Source organism: Acinonyx jubatus, chromosome D3, assembly GCF_027475565.1.
Source record: "Acinonyx jubatus isolate Ajub_Pintada_27869175 chromosome D3, VMU_Ajub_asm_v1.0, whole genome shotgun sequence".
Classification (NCBI taxonomy): Eukaryota; Metazoa; Chordata; class Mammalia; order Carnivora; family Felidae; genus Acinonyx; species Acinonyx jubatus.
The window spans coordinates 14,612,151-14,628,333 of NC_069392.1; the positions used below are offsets into that span (position 1 = coordinate 14,612,151).

The 16,183-nt window shown below is 34.5% G+C and overlaps 1 protein-coding gene across 3 annotated transcripts in view; it reads right to left on the reverse strand.

Annotated features, from left to right (window-relative positions):
- Nucleotides 1–16,183, reverse strand: part of TAOK3 (TAO kinase 3) — a 177,846-nt gene that overhangs the window by 73,580 nt on the left and 88,083 nt on the right. For all 3 annotated transcript variants that reach the window (XM_027043820.2, XM_027043822.2, XM_027043821.2), the window contains exons 3-7: nucleotides 13,438–13,648; nucleotides 6,599–6,670; nucleotides 6,111–6,212; nucleotides 2,763–2,808; nucleotides 1,488–1,584 (exon numbers count right to left, since the gene is read on the reverse strand). In XM_027043820.2, the coding sequence (XP_026899621.1) occupies nucleotides 1,488–1,584; nucleotides 2,763–2,808; nucleotides 6,111–6,212; nucleotides 6,599–6,670; nucleotides 13,438–13,557 (437 nt within the window). In that variant the 5' untranslated portion in view covers nucleotides 13,558–13,648. The remainder of the gene's footprint in view (nucleotides 1–1,487; nucleotides 1,585–2,762; nucleotides 2,809–6,110; nucleotides 6,213–6,598; nucleotides 6,671–13,437; nucleotides 13,649–16,183) is intronic.

Genomic DNA, 16,183 nt, shown 5'->3' on the forward strand with positions numbered 1-16,183 from the left:
AACAGGAAGCATATTTTAAAGGGCTTTTTTGTTTTTTCAACTTCTTTTATATATTAAAGAAGATAAAGTATAATCTAAAATAAAACATTAAATTAATGTGCAGATTTTGGTAACACAGGCACAAAGAAAAAAAAATGAACCATGGCTTTAAATGGGAACTGGCAAAATCACATATAGACAAGTTGGCATTCGGTAATGACATTTTGGTACGAAAGATATATATTAAAAACATTTTTTTGGGTCAAATCCATGGATGTGATGGCTAAATCTATTTCACCAATATTTTTTAGGTGTGGTTAAGTTCACTCTTTGCTTCTAAAAATAAGCCAACTTCATAGCAGGGATTTTGGTCTGCCTATATTGAGGAAGTTCTGTTTTTGTGGTACCAGTAACTGGTAATGGCTACTCTAGGGTGATTAAAACAGGCAAAAGGGGAACCTATGATGTAACAGTCTCATTTCTTCCTAGTAAATGTCAAAGCGTTTTCTTTTGCTTTTGAGCCATCTGAGATTCTTTACACCTACCTCATATTCCACTACTTCTTCCACTTTTCATTAAAGTAACTGTACTAGAAATTCTTTACTGAGAGAAGAAAGATTAAGAACAACATCTTTAGTTAGGAGAAGTTAGTGGCAGGAAGTACATTGGAGGGAGGACAGTGGGGTTGTGGTAGAGAAAATACAAGGTAGAGGAAAGCCTTGGATTAAGAGTTAGGAAATCTGAGCTTCAATCTTTATTGTATAAAACCTGTGAAATTATGGGCCGTTATTTAAATCTCTCAGAGTTACAGTTTCTGCCAAGGTAAAGACTATAATATCTTCCTACATATCTATATGGAGTATCGAAATGCACAATATTTTAAAGTGGTGAAACAGCACATAATTATTTAAGATTGACTTGTTAATTTGCAATAGGAAAAGGAGAAGGAAGGGCCCCTGGGTGGCTCATTGGGTTAATCGTCTGAGTCTTGGTTTTGGCTCAGGTCATGATCTTACAGTTTGTGAGTTTGAGTCCTGCACTGGGGCACTGGGAGTGAAGAGGCTGCTTAGGATTCATATTCTCTCTCTCCCTCTCCCCTCCTCTCTGCCCCTCCCCCACTCTCTCTTAAAATATAAATAAAGGAAGGGAGGAAGGGAGGAAGGGAGGAAGGGAGGAGGGAAACAAACTCAGGTAGGAAATATATATATGCAAGGAAGGCTAATTTTTTTTCTTGGCATAGTATCAAACAATTGCTGTGCCCTTCCTCAAATTTTCCCCCAACATCCTGCCTGGAGAACAGTTAATTATAGAACAGAGGTGAGGCAAGTCTTTGGGTAAACCTGGGAGAGACCCAGAGATAGAAGCTAAATTCTGGCAACTTCTCACATCCAGAAGCAGCAGCAATCTCTTTGCTTCCTATAAATCCACAGACACCTTACAAAGTGGAGCATGCGCTAATTTTCAAGATTCCCTGAATAGGCAGTCCTGTAACTGGTCTCCAATCTTACCTATGAATCAGTGCATGAGAATGCAGGTAGGCCAGCCCCTGCAAGGCACCATGAGTAATGGCAGCGATTTCCACTTCTTGAAGTGGTTTCTTATGAACTGAGGAAGGAAAGAAAAATTTAGAAGCAGTAATGAGTTTCATTCTTCTTAGTATCTTGTACTCTCAAATGACAATTTAGGAACACATTCACCTAAATATATGGGATATATATTTCCTATAGAACTGCAGTAAGTAATTGGATAACAGGAAACCCAAGTACAAAAACAAACAAATGAACTGCTTAAAATAAAATAAAAAGAAGACTAATAGTCATCGTAATGAATTGTTAATTGATGTGTCAGTTGAAGTCAAAGCCACCACTGATTCCAACTGGCCAGGCCCAAATTTACCGGTCCTTTCTGACATGTTAAATGCCTGGAGTGTTTTAGGTTGTATTATTCTCCTCTCCACAGAGCTTCTATAATTACCTCTTCTAACTACAGGTTTTCATTATTTGTGAAAGCAGCTAATAAGCAATTTCTATTCGGAGATCAAGGATGATATAAGAATAAAGTTTTTTTTTTTAATGTAAATTTTTAACACAGTCTCTGTGTTACAATAGCATTTGCAGAAAAGAACTAAGCCAAGATATTTGAAAGAGTTAAATATCAGTATAATTTGATACCATTTACCTCTCTTTCATACACACATATGAATTTGATGCTTTTGGCTACATTTATTACATCACCCTAGCTGAACATTTTAGTAAGTACCTGCCCCGGATGGGTCATGAACTAAAGAGTAGGAGGTCGCTAATCATTACTGAGATACTTTGAGCTACTGTGGAGATAAAGTTTACACAGCTTATCCACACAATCCTTAAGTCTAAGTCATCCATCCATTTGCTTTGCCCAAACTGCACTTCTTTTTAAGTTTATTTATTTATTTTGAGAGCAAGCAAGAGAGAGAATGAGCGGGGGGGGGGGGGGGGAGAGGAAGGATGGGAGGAAGGAAAGAACAGAGCAGGGGAGAGAGAGAGAGAGAGAGAATGAATGAATGCATGAATGAATGAATGAATGAATATATCCCAAACAGGTTCCAAGGCTCCACTCTTTCAGCACAAAGTGAAATGCGGGGCTCAATCCCATTAACCCAGAGATCATGACCTGAGCAGAAATCAAGAGTTGGCCGCTTGACTGAGCCACCCAGGCAACCCCAAACTATTCTTTAACATAGGAGTAGATAATATTCTTGTCAAGGCAAAACAGAAAGGAGGGGATAATGCTTTTATTCTTACCTTCTAACAAATCAGAGGCTGAGCCTAAGCAATATTCCATCACCAACTGTAATAGATTAAAATAATAACCAGAATAATCACAGTTAATAAGAAACGGCTAAAACCAACCAAGTAACCATGAAACTAAGACTACTAGAAGAATAAGTATTCTGACCTAATTGAACCTGGATTAAATTTTGGTCATCTGACACTAACTCATTTTTATAACTTTTACCATATAGTTTTGTTATTTCCTCCTTCGAACTGCAATGTTCTAACACTGTAAGTGTCCTGGACATGAAATGGTCAAGCTAAGATTGCCACTTATTTACTAGTTTCCAAGCTACCTTGTTGCAAAATGTTTTAAGGTAGCTAGGTTGCAGTATAAGTTAAATTTTGTAACTTGGGGAAAGTGGCAACCAAATATATGAGCCAATATAACCTATGCTGGGAAATACTAATTAAATAGAATAAACCAGTAAGTAGTAAATTTCTTATTTTCACATTTAAAACAGTTCTAAACAAGAAAATATTGTTTAGAACTCAATCTAAAGACATAGCCTGCTATATATCGTTACCTTATCTTGCAAGTCTGACATGGAATATTTAAATTTTTATCTTAAAACATTTCTTTTTTAAAAAAGCTTTTTATTGTTTATTTTTGAAAGAGACTGAGAGTGAGCAGGCAAGGGGCAGAGAGAGAAGGAGATATAGAATCCGAAGCAGGCGCCAAGCGGCAAATTGTCAGCACAGAGCCTGATGCGAATTCACGAACTGTGAGATCATGACCTGAGCTGAAGTCAGATGCTTCACCAACTGAGCCACCCAGGCGCCCCTCACTTAAAACATTTCTGGAACACTATTATTAAAATACTATTGATACTTTTTGGGTTTGCAATCTTGGGAAGCTCTTTAAAAGCAAAAAGGAGAAAACTCTTTTATTCTCATCTTAGATTTTTTTTTTATGTGTCCCAGACTACTGATTTATAAACAAGATCAGACCTATAAGTGCTCAGTGACCAATCTCTACACATGCGCACGCGCACACACACTCCTACAAATTATTTTCTTATTCTCAAAAACACCATATTTTCCTTTTGAAATACAAATTTCCTATCATCAACTACACATAAGCTATATTAACATATTAGCTCTTTTCATTTAAAAAATTAAGGTAAAAACATAATCACGTATTATGTACTTTGTATATAATTTAGAAGAATAAGAGATAAAATTATATACTACATGATATGTAATGTTATAATCATAATATTATATATTATTACAGTATATAATAATCATATATTACATATGATTTATATATTGGTATTATTCTGTATAATTCCAGTAATTCCAGGTACATAATACATATCATACATATTACATATTATTATGTATGATAGTTATATGTTTATATCTAAATTATTAAATTTTCATATACCTATATGTAATTAAATATATAACTATACATAATAGGTTAACATTATTCCATTACAGAATAATTTAAAACAACATGAGAAATGTAGGAGTTTAAAGTTTTGACATACTATAGTTTTTGCTTGACATTAAAATAAGCAGAATCAGAAACATTAATTTTATTTATTTTTTAAAGAAGTATAGTTGATGTACAATATTGTATTAGTTTCAGGTATACTTCACAGTGATTCAACAATTATATACATTATGAAATGCTCACCACCCTAAATGTAGTTACTATTTGTCACCATATGAAGTTACTGTAATATTATGGACTATATTGCCTATGCTGTACTTTTTATCACCATTATTTTATAACTGGAAGTTCGTACTTTTTTTTTTTTAATGTTTATTTTTATTTCTGAGAGAGAGAGAGAGAGTGTGAGTGGGGAGGGGCAGAGAGAGAGAGGGAGACACAGAATCTGAAGCAGGCTCCAGGCTCCAAGCTGTCAGCACAGAGCCCGATGCGGGTCTCGAGCTCACAAGCTGTGAGATTGTGACCTGAGCCGAAGTCGAGCTGACTGAGCTTCTGTTTCTTAAACTAAGTATATTAGTATGCATATCTAACTTCCTTTAACTAAGTATGTAGAATATTAACATAGAACTTTAAAACCAAATGGAGAGAAAATGTTTACAGTTACAGTTATATTTTTTAAAATTCCATGTTAAGTCTCTATTTTTGTCACATACATTCTTTTCCCTACTATTCGGTAACACAAGGACATCTGAACTGTGGCTGGTTGTTTGCTCCCGACATTAAACAGCTCTAGTTGCTCTACTTTTAAATGATTAGGTGTGCTTTCTAACGTCCTTATTTCTTCCTTCTGGTCACGTTAGTCTTGTGGCTGTTTGTAGGCATGTCTCCAGCAGTTTAGTTCCCATGAGCTCCTTCTATTTAGCCTATCAAATCCACTGTGGACAGAGACTAGTTAACCAAGCTTACTAGCACTCTGTGTAATCTCAGAGTAAATAGGCTTTAAATAAGAGCTCAGAGGATTTTCTGAAGACTCGAAACACATGAGATTTACCACTTAATTTTGTAACATTTATTCTGCATGTTTAAAATCCCTTTCTTGACTCCTTCAGGATGGTGGAGATTGCCAGAGAACTGATTTCCAGATAATGAGATACTCCTCTAATTTCTTCGGCTCAGAACAGAAGCAATGGCTCTAGATATCTTAAAAGCTTCTTGAAAAGAAATGTTTAAGTATTTTGTTGGATAGTCGATCTAGGAACAAAAATTCCATTCCCTAACTGGAGAGCACGTATAGGAAAGCACTTATACATGGTAACTTCTCAACAAATGAATCTCAGTAAACGTTAGGTTGGACTTTAAACTGGAAGATGCAGTTTGCTAAAGCACAAAGTGTAGCTTCTTGATGGACTCAACAGTGCCTAAGGTGTTAACCTAAAAACAGAAGCGCGATCGTGTAAAAATATACTCAAAAGACAGAGTGGAACAAAAGACTTATTTCATTTTACTCATATGCTAGGCCATGTTTGAAAATACTTAGACAGTGATGGTAACACCAAGCACGATTCCAAATTTTGGGGGAACTGGAGTAGGGGGGTGAGAAATAATGAAGATAAAAATTCTAGGATGAGAATAAAAGGCTCTTTTACTTTTGCAAATAAACCATCATTAGAGGATATTAAAATTTCACTGTTTGTTGATTATTTATAGAATAAAATTTCCCATAGGCTAGGCATCATATTGATCTTATAGAATGTATACCACATGGTACACTCTGAGGTATTAACACATGTTGAATACTGATAACAAAAGTCAATGGGACAAAAATGAGACTGACAATTATACAGATCAAAGAGATAATAGAAAAAATAGAAAAAAAATTTTAACAGGAAATAAATAATACAGGTCCTCTGACTTACCCAAGCAGTGTGTTCTTTCAAGTAACAACCTTTATATTCAATGGTATTAGGATGCTTTAATTGTTGTAAAAATTTGACTTCCTTAAGAATATCTTGCCATTTCTATTGAAGTAATAAAGCAAATGATACAATGTTTAGACTGAAATAGTATTTTATTATCAACTATATGTATATAATATTCTTTTTGTTATTTTAAATGCACAAAGTAAATGTTTAATAAATGAAGACGCTGTTTAAACTTGTGTTATTTAATTTTAGTACCTGTAAATGGAAATCTATTAGCAAATATAATAAATCTATTATACTAACTTATGTTCTATTCCACAAATTAGTTGACTGAGTTAGAATATTAAGAATATTTATTATATGCTCTACAAAAAGGAATAAAAAAGATATGATAAAGTAACATTTAAAGAACTTTGTTTCTACTGTCAATTTCATACTAACTAGATTATGTCAGTTTAGGTACACAACTGTCTTTAACATACCTCATTTGCCTGCTTCCCACTATAGGACATTTTCTTAACTGCCACCACCTCATTGGTGTGAGCATTTGTGGCCTGTGTTGAGAGAGTAGAAGAAAAACAAAAATAAAAAGAATGAATGATGTTTCAGCCACTTTAACATTTGATTAACTTAATTATCACAATTTAAAGACGCTGTAACTTTTAGGCTAGAGAGACATTTCCACCCCACCGTAAGGTACAACTTTTCTTCATCCTTATCTATATACATGCAAATACTATAACATAAAAAAGGATTAGGGTTTAACAAAATATATGCAATCAAACAAAAACAAGGCAAATTTCCAAAACGTCCACACTGGCTTCACCATGTGAAACGTCCATCAATGGACAATCAATTAAATAAATGTGGTAGGATCATATAATAAGGTAAACATTAAAAGAATGAGGTAATCTATATGAATATAGAGTAAAATGGAAAGATGTAAGAAATACAATGACAAAAAACAAGCTGTATACTATCTTACTTTTGCCAAAGAGTAATAATTGATGTATGTGAAGAAAAAATATGAAAGAATTTATGCCAGAATATATATCAGTGATAATCCCTGGAGGAGTGCTGATAGAACTTTCTGTCATGATGGAAATGTTTTCTATGTACATTGTATAGGATAGCATGTGAAATGTGGCTAGAGTGACTGAGGAAATGAAGTTTAAATTTTAATTAATTTAAATCTAAATAGTCTACTACATTGAACAATGCAGAAGATAAATCTTAAAAGGGACTTTCACTTCCAAAGGCACTTATATTTTATAATGAGAACGTATTACGTATATACATACATATGTGTGTGTGTGTTCATCTACAAAGATTGCCTTGGCTCATGATATCTCTCTTTATCGTTTCTACACCCAAAATACAATAGTTCACTGAAAGCACACATGAAAATAACAGGTCAAGTAACAGTCTTCCTCCTACTTAAGAGATTTAAAATAAATAATTTCCTTAAAATTTTCAGAAAAATAAATGTCAGACATTCAAAGATTATCTACTTTTGGCTTTCTTTTAATAACAGGGCTCTATATCAGTGACACACTCCTGATATAAGTGAGCTATTTTGGTGCTATGATATTATTATTGTAAACCAATAAAGCTATAGTGGTGTTTCTGAGGTAAGAGATTAGAAATTCACTCCCTGATAAAATCAGGTCATCAATTTTAGACAAAAATGCATAATCAGTTTCTTAAATACACTTAAAGAAGTTCCTCAAATAAAACTGAATTTCTAATTTAAAAAATTTTAAATTAAAAAATAAACAATAACTTATTTATGTAAAAAGAATTCCAACCCCAGAGTCTTACTGAATGACAAACTGCTGACAAAATGAACACTTACTGAAAAAAAAAATTTTTTTTTATAAGCTCTAAAGGTAAAAGTACCTATTATAAAAACAAGGTGTCTACTAGTTAGAGTTTTCAAATCAGCAGGCCTCTACAAAGGCATTTTTTAAAGATATTTTGTTCATTTATAAGGTACAGATGGACTTTTGTTGGAAACAAAATCTCTCACATTTTGCTGGCTTTTAAAATTTAACACTAAGACAGTGCTTATATGACAGCAACAAAGAAAAGTTGATGCGAATTCAGTATTTCAATAAAGGTTAGAGTGATTGTATCTGAAAAGCGGATATTTTGGGGATGAATCTATCTACTGTGCAGCTTAAGCAGCCTGGGAAAGGCTTAAGAAATGCTTAAGCAAAGAGTAATTTTAACTTGCAGGGTTGTTTTTTTTTTTTTTAACCAAATCTTTAACCTTTATAAAAAGAAAAAAAGAAGGACAAATATGGAATCAGATGGTATTATCTAATTGCTTATTAAGCTTATTTATAATCAATGCTTATTTGGAACCAGAGACTTTTGAAAAAAGAATCTCTCTAGAATAAAAATACATTTCTTTACATTTACAAAGTAATAATTACTTAGAACTTTGTAAGTATACTTGCTTACACAATCTGTCTACTGGAGCACAGACTTGAAAATTGAAAAACATTTCCATGTTGATTTTTCTTAGATGTGAAATTTATTTTTCAAGTTTTTATTTAAACTCCAGTTAAACATACAGTGTAATATTACTTTCAGATGTACAATTTAATGATTCAACAATTCCATACATCACCCGGTGCTCATCAAAACAAGTGCACTCCTTAATCCCCATCACCTATCTCCCCCACCATCTGACTCCCTTCCCCTCTGGAAACCATCCGTTTGTTCTCTATTGTTAAGAGTCTGTTTAGATGTGAAGTTTTTAATGCAATTTTATATTGGTTAAAATTCACAAATGAAACTTCAAGGAAAAATCAATGTTTTAGTACACAGAAAGGAAACTATCAGTGGGGTCTCAGCTTTCCAGTACTTCATATAATATTATGAATGACTACCACTTCTACACATCTCAAGTGTTATTCTTTCTAAAAAAATTTTTACTGTCTGTTTATTTATTTAATTTTGAGAGAGAGGGAAAGGATGAATCCCAAGCAGGCTCTGTGCTGTGAGTGCAGAACCCGATTCAGGGCTCCATCCCATGAACTGCGAGATCATGACCTGAGCTGAAATTAAGAATTGGATGTTTAACTGAGCCATCCAGGTGTCCCCTTTTTAAAAAATTCATTGCAAGTGTTATTCTTAAAACTTATTATTCATATTTAACACTTCCAATCGTCTTAATGATCTCAGGGAGTTTAAGCAAGATCATTGATTCAAAAAATATTTAGAGTACTGTTTCTGATATTTTCTTAGCCATTTCCAGCTACAATTAGATTACTGTCCACTTGTTGCTAATTTATAGAGAAACATAAGCATTAAGAATGTTTTTCTTTTTGCCTTAGTTATTAAGTCTCAACTAAAACTGAAAGGTAATAAGTATACCCAGAAGAACAGAACTTAATCATCAGCTTTAGGTGGATTATAGAAGATATGTTAAGTTCAACAAGGCAACAGTGGAAACGTAGAAGCTTCGTAGTTGTGTTTAAGTGAATACAAAAATAATCATGCCCAGCCTGTTTCTATTTTCCTTTAATATAGAATTTCTTACTGTCTGATGTGTTAATACTGCTAATTTCTGCATTACTTATGTAAATCCAAACACACAGATATTTTACCAAGTTAATAGCTTCCATTTTTTTTCTGAAAATATTCTCAGTTGATTGATTCTATGAGAGCTGTGCCAGCTTACAATTCACTTTAAACATATTTCTTGGCAACATTCTGTGTAAAAGCTGTAAACTACAAAAAGTCTAACACAATTATAGTGTTTAGGTATAAAAATGTTGGTTGCTGGAATCTGATCTTAATGGCTTGCTAGCATGGCTAGGATTCATGAAAAGTACTAATTAGCAGTACCAACTTCTCTGAGTTCTTTATGATTCATTTGTTCATTCAACAAATACTTAATAGGCATTCAAAAATTGTCAGGTATGGGGCTAGGAAGTGAGTAAATATGCCCAGTACCTATCTCTTGTATAGTAGCATAGAGAGTAATGAAAATATCATAACAAACAAATGTGAAATTGCAACTGTGACGGTTGCTAGGAAGAAGGGTATGTGTTACTCTGAGAAACAAAAATGGGAGGATGTGACTCTGGCAGGTCAGGCAAGGCTTCCCTGAGGAAATGAGGTTTCAGCTGAGAGCTAAAAGAGGAACAGGAGTTAAGAAGGAGAAGGGGAAGGGGAAACATTTCGGAGAGAACACTTTATGTGAAGATCCTATGACAATGGTCAAAAGAAAGCTATTATATTACAGCGAGGGCAATGACAATGAGTGGGAATATGTCTCAAGTACAGACAGGGACCACATCATGGAAGACCTTGAAGGCTGGCTACAGTAAGGGTTTTGATCTCAGTCTAAGAACAGAGAGCCCCTGGAGGCTTTACAGAAAAAGATGATGTGATCAGACTCACTTCTTTTTCCCCTAAGCTCACTACAGTGTGGACAGCAGCCTAAACAGAGACCAGAATGGATGCACAGAGATGGGCTGGGATGCTACTGCAATTGCCCAAAGAAGAGATGATGGTCTTCTTGGTCATCACGGTATGAGTGACAAGAGGAAGAATCTATTAACAGTGAGGGAGGAACTACACATAAACATTATTGTGGCCAGTGAGAAATCTGTTTTTTTAAGGTGTTACCACATGACCATTATAGATAAAAAATTAAAGTTTTTCTAAATTTTACAGTAAAGTGTAAGTTAATTCTTCTTTAATCTGTTTTTTAGTGCCTTACGGGTATATATGGGCCTGTACTACTCACTTTTGTATACAGGCAATACAATATACAATATAGTTAATGATTACATTTTCAAAACCACCCAAATATCTTTATTAGTTCTCCCATCTATCATATCAACAAATAACATATATTTAGTGCCTACTGTAAACGGGCATTGGCTAGCCTTTAGAGTTGTAAAGAAATAGGAACAGTCCTCATTTTCAAAAGGCATATACTCTGGCTAAAGAGACAGGCCTTAGCTCAAACAGCAAATGAATGAGTAGGTCTTCTGTGGCCTATTATAAGGTAGGTCCCTAGTCCAAAGCTTTGCTAGTAAGTTTCAAAACATGCTTGGCTTATTGTAGTTATTCTAAAGGAGAACTTTGAGAGGGGTTTAGCTGCTTTTTAAAATAGGAGTCAAATAGAGATTGGAACTACCTTCTGACTCTGGCCAAGAGAGACTCTAAGAGGATGAAGGAGTTATAAATAGAAGGAAAGTAAGAAAAGGTGGCTGAGGAAAGTGTCTTGGAGCAGAATAAATTAGGCCACCAACAAACATATACAGAAGGTTTCCACTTTTAAACAGTTCAAAACCAGGCAAAACCAAATTATATTGTGGGTTACATATAAAGAAAAACTAGAGGGGTGCCTGGGTGGCTCAGTTGGTTAAGCGTCCAACTCCTGGTATCAGCTCAGGTCTTGATCTCAGGATCATGAGTTCAAGCCCCGCACTGGGCTCCACGCTGGGTGGGAAGCCTGCTTTAAAAAAAAAAAAAAAAAAAAAAAAAGATAAACTAGAAAATAATCACCATAAAATTCAAAATAGTGGACTCTCCTAATATGAGTGGGGCCTCCAGAGTGATGGAAATATTCTATTTCTTGGTGTTTATAAAACACCAAGACTGACTGGTGTTTATAAAAGGATTTACCTTTTAATTACTCTTTAAATTGTATATTAAGATATATGGGTATGTATTTATGCACACTTCTGTATGTATATTTGTAATTTAAAAGTCCTTTAAAAAAAAAAAAAAGCATCCCTGGGGTGCCTGGCTGGCTCAGTTGGTAGAGCATGTGACTCCTGATGTTGAGGTCATGAGTTCGAGCCCCACATTAAGAGTAGAGATTACTTTAAGTAAATAAATAAACAAATAAACAAATAGACTTAAAATAAAAGCATCCCTGTGACTGAGGAAGACAGGAGTTTGACTGGGCCTTAAATACTATTCTTAGCCTAAAGACTAACAGAGAAGTGTTGACTAGAAAATTAGCACCCTCTTCAGCCATGGACGGTCACTCAAAGATAAAATGTACTTGAGTGGAAGCCAAGTATTAGAAGGGGGTCAAGGAGAAATGTAGTAGTGCTGAGCGCAGACATGAAGGGATGAGAAAGAGTTCAGGGAAAACCCAGGCTGAAGATTTGGCCAGAAGCAAAAAGAGGAGCTAAACACGCAATTAATAAAATCTCATTTGGAAGGACAACTGAAGATAAGCCCTATCTAGATGTCAAAACATAAAGGATCACCTACAAGTCAAAGAGTTAAAACAAAACAAAACAAAACAAAACAAAACAGATCAGATAACAGTTTGAGAGGAGAAACAAGCAATAAGTAGTACTTAAATATTACTTTGCTTTTATGGATTACTTTGCTCTCAAGGAAGTTTTTGTGACTTTGAGGAGGCAAACTTCTAAGGTTAAATAAGTAAATGACCAACTAAATTTTCTGTAATGAATTTCAGGTGATGAGCTAAGGTAACATTTCAGTCACTTCTCATTCTTCTCATCAGAAGATAATCACATTCTGGGAATTCAAACTGACTTTAGGGGGCTAAGCCTTGTACCCTTTAACCTAAAACACTGACTTGACATGAAACGTTACTAAAACTCTTTGTTAGGCCATCTGTCGGTGTGGCCATAATGTTCATCCATCCATCTGCCCATGTGTCCATCATTTATTGAGTTCCTATTACTATCAGACATTATACAGGATACTGGGCATATAGCAATGAATAAGAGAGACAGAACCCCTGTCCTCATGGTGCTTATGTCGGGGTAGAGACATACATGACTCAAAAATTCTCACACATAATTATTTAATTATAACCATGATAAACACAACAATGTGTAAGCACAGGGTGCTATGAGGTCATAAAGGTCTTAATTTAGTGCTGGAAAGTTGAACGGGAAAGGCAATCTTGTGGATGTAAACTGACTTAATCTGAAATCTGTAGGATAAGCAAGAGTTAGGCAGGGATGGGGATGTAATGTGCTGAGTTTTCTAGGTGGAGGAATAGCATATAGGAAGGCCCTGAGGCAAAAAAGAGCTTGGCATATAGAGAAAATGCATAGGGCTCAAATTCAAGCTTAGAACATTTTTTGGAGTACCCTGATAGCAGAATCAGTTGATATAGATACCACTGCCTTTAATAATGCCTAGAATTCTAGGACTGGATTTTCAGCAATGACTGTTTGCCTCCACTGTAGACATTTAATTTGTAGAATAAACATTAAAACTAAGTATATTTTAGAAGTAATAGAATGTGTAGAACTCAAACTTCCCTAATTTAATGTCTCTAAACCATTCTAAAATTACTTACAAAATAAACTGCTCCAAAACTTCCATGTCCAATTTCATGCAAATCAATAAAAAGTTCTTCAGGATCATCTTTGTAGAAGAGATCAGCAATCTCTGGGTCCTTTGGCACCCCTTTAGGCATGGTGACCGGTATTTGCAAACGTTTTGCTTTTGATATCCCACTCAGCCTTATCTCTCATTTATAAAATTTTTGGGTGGTAAGTTTTTAGTACCTGTAGAAAAAGAAGATTTGATATTAACTTATTTCTAAAACATCTTGGTTGGCTGCAATACAAATTAATATTAGAAAGCATCTTGGTCTTACAACTTCATAATAAAAAGACAAATAACTCAAAAGAGAAACAGGTAAAGGATTTGAATAGACATTTCTCCAAAGATACACAAGTGACCGTTAACACATGAAAAGATATTCCAATTATTCATTAGATAAATAAAAATTAAAACCACAGTAATATACCATTTTATACCCACTATGATGACTACTATCAAAAACTTAAGTAACTATTGGCACGGATGTGGAGAAATTAGAGCCTCCAACACTGCTGGTGGGAATGCAAAATGGTGAAACCATTGGGAAACAGACTGGCAGTTCACCAAAAACTTAAACATCAAGTTACCATTTGATCCAGAAATTCTACTCCTTGGTATAAGCCCAAAACATAAACACATATGTCCACACAAAAACGTGTGCATGGATATTGGTAGCAGTATGATTCATAGTAGCCAGAGGTGAAAACAACCCAAATGTCCATTTGGTGAATGATTAAACAAAATGTGGTACATCTATACAGTGGAATATTATTCAGGCATAGAAAGAAATGAACTACCGATATATGCTACAACATGAATGAAACTTGTAAGCACAATGTTAAGTTAATGAAGCCAGTCACAAAAGATGACATGTTGCACAATTACATTTATATAATACACCCAGAAGAACTAAATCTATAGAGACAGAAAGTAGATTATTGGTTGCCTGGGGCTGGGGGAAGGAGAGTTTGGGGGTGATAGCTAAAAGGGATGGGCTCTCTTTTTAGAGTGATGAACATGTTCTAAAACTGTGAAAAAAAGAAAACTGTGGTGATGGCTGCACAATGGTTAATATACTAAAAACCACTGAATTGTTATAGTATTTTTTTTGAATTGTACATTTTAAATGAGTGAATTGCATGGTATTAAAATTGCACCTCAATGAATCTATTTTTAAAAGCATTTTGGTCTAATTAACATTGAAATAATAACAGCTAACATTCATTAAGCACTGTTATGTGTCAGGCAACACTAAATTCCATACATGTATATGTTATTTTCTTTAATCTCTACAACAGCTTCATAATGCAGGGCTTTATTATTTTGATTTTATACAACAAACTAAGGAAGACTGAAAGGCAAAACTACTCCCCCATTATCAGGCAGGTAGTATTTGTCAGACTGGGGCTCAAACCCAGATCAAACTGTAAAGCCCATGCTCTTAATATACAATATGTACATACAGATCAGGTAATTAAGTAACAAATTGCCATAATTTGGAGACTATGCTAAATGTTCACTTAAAGAGGCAGGTTATTTGACTGCTATACAAAACATTCTGAGTTCAAAGTTTCTATTAATAAAAGCACATTATTTTGACATTCTTACATGTTGGTTGTTAATAGTTACACTTAGTTGGCATACATCCTTTGTATTTTTTGAAAAATATTGAAATATTAACTTTCACCTATATTTTTTATTATAAATACCACCTCCCAAGAGAATCAATCATTCCAACACACGGGACAGTTTCTGTTTCTTCCTTGACCCATTAGATTACTATGCTAGAAATTTAGTTATTGGCCAATAAAATTGTACTTTTAAAAACGTGAGCCAATAGGCTTCGTTCAAGGAGAAGAGAAAAGAGAGGGTCATTAACAAAGAAGTACAACTAGTTAGTGCTAAGAAGAATTTTTCTCTTGTGATATGACAGCCTTAGGTGACACTGTATATTACTTCATATGGTTAGTCTAGTTAGAGCATTAGAATATGTAGGCCATCACCCTAAGTATCCATCTATCCAGTCAACCCTTTCCCTGACTCAACACATATTTGTCAAGTGCCTAGTATGCCAGGCACATACTGGGTGTTGGTCCCACATCAAATGGGATGTTGTCCCTGTCCTTAAAGGGCTTAGAGTCCAGTGGGGGAATAAATATTACACTATAATGATACAAATAACAAAATGGTTATAAATGATTGCTATGATAAAAAAGGAAAAAAAAAACAATTAATAGAAGCATATAATTGGGTGACCCAGTCTCTTTTTTCTTGGATATGAAAAAGCATGCTTTTTTAAGGAAAAATAAAAGTAGTTCTTTCAATATGGACGTATGGTAGAGTTGCAAGGAGAAATTATGAAGCTGGCGTTAACCCAAGGAAAATCACAGTAAACCTTTTAAACAATATTAAGAAATTTGTACTTCATCCTAAGTATACTGGGGGGCCATTGAAGGTTTTAAACAGGAAAAAGGGATTCCCCTGCAGCACTATGCCTGTAATCGTGGAAGGTCATCCTGTCAATCCATGAATGCTGATAATCAAGCATAAAGTCAATATATCAATACTACTGAAAAAGTGACTTAAGTCTAGTTGTCAATCAAGTGACTAATACACAACTTATATTAAAAAAGTGCTACTGCCACCACTGCTTATGTTTGAGAAAAGAAAAGAGAAACAATGCATCATGTCAAAGATATCCCTTTTGAAGACTGCAA